Source organism: Trypanosoma equiperdum, assembly GCF_001457755.1.
Source record: "Trypanosoma equiperdum strain OVI genome assembly, contig: ctg_346, whole genome shotgun sequence".
NCBI classification, from domain to species: Eukaryota; Euglenozoa; class Kinetoplastea; order Trypanosomatida; family Trypanosomatidae; genus Trypanosoma; species Trypanosoma equiperdum.
In genome coordinates, this window is record NW_027124250.1 from 1,385 (window position 1) to 8,278 (window position 6,894).

Consider the following 6,894-nt stretch of genomic DNA (forward strand, 5'->3'; position numbering starts at 1 on the left):
TTTGTGTTTGGTGGGCGATTTTCTTTTTTTTTTTTGTAGAGTGATCGTCAGACCACTGACCGGTGCGTGCCATTGGACAGCTTCATAGCCGTTATTTCAATTGGAAGCGCGCCTTGCTTTATAGCGCAAAGACTACAAATAGCGGTAGAGCCGCTGCCGCGGTGCTCGCCATCATGCGCATAGGCAACTGGAATGTGTAATGTCAGTCATTCCACCGATCCAGAGTTCCCTTTCCCCTTCTTTTACACTCCCTTCGGGCCCAAGTTTCCTTCCAACCGAACAAACCGGTGTTTGTGTTGCGTTATTGGTGCCCCTTATCGGTGTTGAGGTTTTTTTTTTCTCCGACTGACCTAGCTGGGGCAGCAACTGTTGTTTTACTTCAAGGGGCCGTTTGCTGCGCTGCCCCGTCCTCACACTAACAAAAAAAAACGGGTTTTGTGGCAAGAATGGAAATAGAAGAGGGCACCTCTCAAAACTGGCGGAACCAGCACTAAGTGAAACGCATGGTGTTAAACTACGCACGCACGCCAAACAGCAGGAGATAAATGCGAAACGACCTTCACATATTGCGCGGATATTTATGAGGGCGCGTGCCTGGTAAATGGTTTCCGCAGACAACTTACACACTCGGCAGCAACTTAGCTTTCACTCTTAGTAAGGTGAAATGGGTCCTCTCCAACCTCCCCTTTACCCCTTCGCGCATACGCTCGAAAACAGTTCCGTCTCCCGCTAGCGCCACAGAAACGATGTCCCCCTAGCGACAACCACGCGCATTCTCCACGACCACTGTTTTTTCAACCACATCTTTTTTACACAGAAAGAGTGGTTGCCCACACGGCAGACCCGGACGCGCGGAAAATGACGTTGACTATCCACTCTAGCACCGTAACGGGGAAGAGGAGCAAATTAAGTGGAAAGGGTAGTGAAAAACCGTTCGCGGCTTGCCATGTGAATCCGATGACGGCGAGGCCGAAAGCGAATGCCTTCACCCAACTATCATCGACCTTCACATCCTGTACCACGATTCCTCTTGTTTTGGCCAACTCGAGGGCGCTATCCACAAGCATTTTTGAGCCTCGTGTGGCGCAGTGCAGGGTGATGGTGTATTGGCTCGCAAGCACGGCAATGGTTGTGCCTAGGGCTCCAAAAAGGAAGTTGGAAAAGGGGCCTGCAAGTTTCTGTAGCTCCGGTGGCAGCGACTCTTCGAGGATGGCTTTAAGTGGGAAAAAACGTGGGGCTGTATCTGCGAGAATACAACCCAGTGTGACGTAATAGGCGAAGCGATCCCGCAACGCTGCCACAACCGCCATGAATGCCAGGGCAACCGCAGCGAGTTCCTCCTTCACACTGACGGGGTCGACAGATTGCAGAAAGATACGTAACTTGCGCGAGAGCAGTTCATTCTTCGAGAGACTTTCGTCGCCTGTGGTAACAGTGTAACCATAGCCCGGGGCGTCATCTTTCCTACTGGCCTCCATCGCCGCGACGTAATTCCGGTGAATAACCTCGGCACTCTTTTTAATGCGATCCCAGCTGGTGAGGTAAACGATTTCCACGGTTGAAAACAGCGTGAAGAAGCAACCCCCAAAGAAACAAATGGAAAAACCAGCGATGAGAGGGAGTATTTGGTTCAACTCGTGGGAAGACAGGGACTTAGCGTAGTCCATAAACCTGACGAACAGGGCCTCCACAAACGGGTAGAGAACGTCAAGAGCCCTCAGAATAGCCTGCGTCAGAGATTTTGCGCCCCCTATCAACGCTGTTTGCTTGGGAAACTGCCGCTCCAGGGCAGCGAAAAAGTATTCCATGGGTCCCTCCAGGCACCTTTCTTCCGCCATGTTCCTCTCTCTGTTGTTTTTTTTTCTTTTTGCTTCAACCCACTTGTGTTCGTCAGAGACACCCACCAGCCGCGTTGTTAACGAATATGAATACCTTTAATCCGCACGTCTGCGTTTATTCCTCTCACTTGTCGGAGGTATTATATTATCGTTTTTTTCCTTTTTCCTTTATTCCTAGAACCCTGATCGTATTACGTAAATTCGTAGAGCGAAATGAGGAAAGATGCCGTGGATGTTCGCGTAGAACAACTAACTCCATTTTCTCTCCGGAGAAGTAAATGACAGTCACTTATGAGGTGCTTTCAGCTTCCGAGTCTTGTCTTCGCATTTCCCCTCCTAAATGCTTGGGCACACATCCACATATACAAATGATTGCACATTCATGCAAGTATGCTTATGTGAGTGTCCTTTGAAGTAAAACATGGGAAGGTTCAATACGAAACGCACTTATGGAAGTAGCTGTCACTAGCCGTACTGCAATGGCCTTAGTTTGTTTGTTTGTTTTTTTACAAAAAAATAAAAATAAAATGTACACACGCAAGGACGTGTTATTTCCGCAACCTCTTGGACTCTGGTGCTTGAAATCGAAGCCCTTCCGGGTCGTACACCAACACACTTGGTTTTCTTGAGAGCAGAGCGTGAGGAGTTCTCTCGCCATCCGAAGCGTGGGCAGCTCTTGCTGCAGAAATAAAATACTCAACCTCGTGCGTCGGTACCACGATCCCGATTGCTACTATATTATTCCACACTGCCTGCATCTTAATAAGCCGCCGCATCACATGGTACATCTGCACCCGAACGGGAATGAACGCGTCCACACGAAAGAACTCCATCATTATAGTTTCATTACTGGGTTCATTATTGCTAGTCGGAACTACAACGGGAACGGGCAATGTGAGTGTTCCTGTCATTGGAAAGAATTCGTCATCATTGTGACTTGTGGAGTTCGCACTCGTTGCTGTGGGAGGGAGGGGTGCCACACCTGCAGCCGATACTTCACCTCTCAAGCGCACTGCGTTAAGGTATGAGTGCCACGCACAACTCCAACTTTCGTGCTGAAGCTGTGGTCGCTCCGGGGAAAACCCGTACGGCCGCAACCGCAACTCCCCTGATGAAAAACAGGACTCCTGTCGCCGTTGGTGGTTGGGTGATGCCTCATCATCAAGTTCCCTTATCGTTTGCTTTACAGTTGCAGTGATTGAAGGACACACCTTTGCATGAAAATGTGAGAGCGTCACGGCGCGGCTGCTGCCAATGTTAAGCAGAACAGGGCAAAAAGGCCTACGTGTTGTTAACGACATGCGCATAAGGCGCCCATACGGGACTATGTTTCCCCCAGGGTTATACGCGTGGAAGCTGGGGTGCCACTGAATGCCTTTACTCGTCCTATTATTATATTCGAGCAAACCGTCGATCAACACACACGCCGCGTAGTTTGATGCGTAGGAGAGGCAAAAAGAAAAGAAAAAAGGTAGAACAATATTAAGCTGCACCCAATTGACGCAGCACCCCAGAAACAAAACCGGTAGAAGCACATATTGTTTGTTAGGAATGTATTATTATCGCTACACATCCGGAATCGCTAACCACGGAACACACAACAACAAATAAGTGAACCGAGCTGTGCGCCCACACTGGTGTACGGGAGAAGTGAGGAGTGGCATCATATCCTTCCCCATTGTCAATGTTTCACTATTTTCCCACTACCATCTCTCATCCATCAGGTAGCCCGTAGGCGGACGTTCGTGTACGCCCGTTTACTGCTTTGAAAGAAGCAGCGACTTCTTGGTTTCAGTCCACCAACTGCCCCAACTCCTCAGCGCTTAGCGGTGTCGTGACGGACGCCACAATAGGTTTTATCACCTCCATGAACTGCTCCACATCGACCCGCACTTTGCAGTCCACATGCCCACCACCCATCCAAAACACTGCCGGTGTAAGTTGTAAGATTTTGTCGCTCAGAATTACTGGAATTTCCGTCGGTGTGCCGAATGGAGCGACAGCGCCGTGACCAAAGCCGGTTAACTGTAGTGCAACATCTGGCGCGGCAAGGCGAAAGTTGAACTTTTTCTTGCCAAGTCCCTCGTTCAAACCCTTCACATGCCGCATGACCATCTCCGCGTCAAACTTCTCCGTGTAGGGGTACACAATAAGATAGTACCGAGAGTTTTCTCGGACGCCGCAATCCTTGTTGGTGCAGTGAGTATTTTCCATGAGAATTGACTTGCACAGATGATGAACGCTGGGGGCGGCAAGCTCGTCCCGACGCCACTGCAGCGTGTGCTGATAGTAGTCGGAGGGCACCCAACGAAAAACTGCAGTGGTGAGGGAATGCTCGATGCACCAGCGACGCAGAGCCGCCACTTCGGGAGTATCCTGAGGGCATGGCTGGAGTTCCTTTAAGTCACAAGGGTCACGATGATGTGCCACTGCCGTTGCCTCATTCCTGGGAGTTGTATTTGCATTCTGCTGCCCTTCGCCCAGTGATGCCAAGGCCTTCCTCAACTTATTGATATTATTCTCCATGAGTGTATATCGCTGAACCAGCGCCTGGATGCGGGTTTCCACACTTGTCATTTTTATCTTTTCCCTTAGTTATTTCTCTGATGGGGTAAATATGTGCCTTCCGCCTCGTGGGTCTCTCTACTAGTTCGCATTAATAACCACGTAGGGGGGCGGAGGAATAATATACCAAATGCGCGCCCTTAGGGTGACACCAGGGAACAGGTGCTTCTTGCAACTTTCATTTATTAAACATAGTCTTCCCTTATGCCTGCGAATGAAGAACTGCAAACTTACAAAACAGTGGCACCAGATCCATTGAGCCACAAAAACATGGCAACCCATACCTACCTACACGAATACGATTAATTCACGCGGTGCGGTCCACCTTAAATACACCGCTGAGCAGTTCCAAACGGGCCCAAACACGTGCACTATCAACGGCACTAGTGTGACCCTACAAAGCGTAACAGCAGGTGTTTCTCAACAACAAGGAAACACAAAACATCTCAACACACACACACACACACACGTCATGGCGCCAACCGCCTCGGATCACGGGGAAATAGTGAAACACGCCTGATGTCACGCGCACCCAAGAGAAAAAGCACGATACGTTCAAGTCCGAGGCCGAAGCCACCGTGTGGCCACGCACCGTACCGGAATGAGTCCACGTAGTCCCTCATATGTGCTGCTTCCATTCGCCGCTGCTCCATGCTATGAATGAGCTGCGCCACGTCGTGTATCCGCTGCCCGCCGCTACAAATTTCCTCTCCACGCAAATACATATCGAAGCCACAGGCTACACCCTCTTCACTCGGGTGTGGCATCGTGTAAAAGGGTCGTGCAGCCAGTGGGAATTGATCCACAACGTACAAATCGACGCCGTAGCGTAACCGAATCAACTCCCCGAGTGCCCGCTCCTGGTTGAGGTTGAAGTCGACCACAACCTCTTCGTCACTTTCCCCCACGACCTCTTGTTGCCTTCCAGCGTGTTGATGATCGTTATCCCGGATGAGTTGCAGTGCATCCCTGAATGTCATACGCAGCACCTTTGGCCCGCTTATACCGATACGCGCATGATAGCGATCCTCCGAGGGTTCAGTCGGCACGGAAGGTGCTATTCGGCTCGCCGCGTCATCAAAACGTATATTGTACATGGCAATTATCTCCTCCGCTACCTCGCATACTATATCTTCACGACGAGGCACCACAGTGCCGCAGTCCTCAGCACTGTCCAACTCCATTAATGCCGCTCGTGCCTGGCTGATCCACTCGGCGTTTTCTGTCTGAAGTTTCCAAATCATGCCGCATAATATTGACTCTAGCACATCCAACAACTCAGTATAGAATTCGTCGACTGTAAATTCAGCATCCAGTCCTGTGAACTCCGTGAGATGACGATGCGTAAGACTCTTCTCCGCGCGGAAAACGGGCCCAATTTCGAACACTCGCATACCATCACCCATTATTGCCATTTGCTTGTACAACTGAGGCGACTGCGCCAAGAAGGCTTGACGACCAAAGTAATCCAGTGAGAAGAGCGCACTACCACCCTCTGATGCTGTGCCTATGATCTTTGGCGTGTGAAGTTCCACAAAGTCGCGGGACAAAAGCTGCGTGCGGAAGCTCTGCGCAGCGGCTGAAACCAGACGTATCATAGCAACCGCCAACGGTGTTCGCATGTCGATGTATCGGTTGTTCAGGCGCGTGTCCAGCTTCGCGTTCTGGTCGTGAAGCGGAAAAGGAAGCGGTACAGCTGCCTTGCTCACAACTTCTATAGATGTCGCATGCAGTTCATAGTTCGAGCAACTGACGGATGTCGCGGGCCGCTCAGTAGGTTTGATTACACCAATAACATCAACAATAGACTCAGGCGTAAGTTCCTTCACCCTGTGTGAGATTTCAGCCCCAGCAGCTACAACTTGAATGGAGTGCGATGGTGGTTGGCGGAGTTGAATGAAAGCCAGCTTGCCGCGGACACGAAAATTCTCCACACGACCGCGAACCCTTGCCGATGCCGCTGATTGTAACGCGCCGCGCTGTATGGCAGCAACACCCACCATGGGTGGCTTTCCTGTAGCGCTGCAACACCAGCGATGGATGTTGAGGAGTTTCAAAGTTGGAAACGGCGAGAAGCTCGGCCAGAAACGATACATTTGACTCTTTTTTTCCCCCTAACACTGACCCCGACACCTTCTGCAGCGCGATGCAGTTAACTTCTCCGGATGCAACGTTAGTGAGGGATGGGCAACGATAGCTGCAAATTCCCGCTATGAGCTCCTAAGGACAACTCACATGCACCTCTCCAAACAAAAGTGCCGCCAGCAAGAAAATAAAAAGAAGTATGGGACAAACAAAAGGAAAAAATAGAACACCTCGCCCGGGCAGTGTCCCATCAATAGAAATAGTTTCCGGTTATGGGAATGGGGACAAAAGAAGTGATAATAAAAACGCTGGCACTACTGACGCAGAAATTCGTAAAAAAAAACAAATGGTAAGCGTGTGGTAATGTTTCCACTCGTCTTAGCATTGATCCATAAGTCGAAATTAA

General features: G+C 50.2%; 4 protein-coding genes across 4 annotated transcripts; all 4 read right to left on the reverse strand.

Moving 5' to 3' along the window:
• Positions 1-809: 809 nt before the first annotated feature.
• Positions 810-1,838, reverse strand: TEOVI_000129200 (uncharacterized protein; the record flags this gene model as incomplete). Its single annotated transcript, XM_067224533.1, has 1 exon — positions 810-1,838. One exon carries the CDS (start codon positions 1,836-1,838, stop codon positions 810-812), a length of 1,029 nt encoding a protein of 342 aa, XP_067080634.1.
• A 548-nt stretch (positions 1,839-2,386) lies between these two features.
• TEOVI_000129300 (uncharacterized protein) lies at positions 2,387-3,145 on the reverse strand (the record flags this gene model as incomplete). Its single annotated transcript, XM_067224534.1, has 1 exon — positions 2,387-3,145. The coding sequence occupies one exon, from the start codon at positions 3,143-3,145 to the stop codon at positions 2,387-2,389; it is 759 nt and encodes a 252-aa protein (XP_067080635.1).
• Positions 3,146-3,629: 484 nt separating this feature from the next.
• TEOVI_000129400 (Aminoacyl-tRNA editing domain containing protein, putative) lies at positions 3,630-4,415 on the reverse strand (the record flags this gene model as incomplete). Its single annotated transcript, XM_067224535.1, has 1 exon — positions 3,630-4,415. The coding sequence occupies one exon, from the start codon at positions 4,413-4,415 to the stop codon at positions 3,630-3,632; it is 786 nt and encodes a 261-aa protein (XP_067080636.1).
• Positions 4,416-4,873: 458 nt separating this feature from the next.
• TEOVI_000129500 (aspartyl-tRNA synthetase, putative) lies at positions 4,874-6,499 on the reverse strand (the record flags this gene model as incomplete). The annotated part of the gene is made up of 1 exon (XM_067224536.1): positions 4,874-6,499. The coding sequence occupies one exon, from the start codon at positions 6,497-6,499 to the stop codon at positions 4,874-4,876; it is 1,626 nt and encodes a 541-aa protein (XP_067080637.1).
• Between the last annotated feature and the right edge of the window lie 395 nt (positions 6,500-6,894).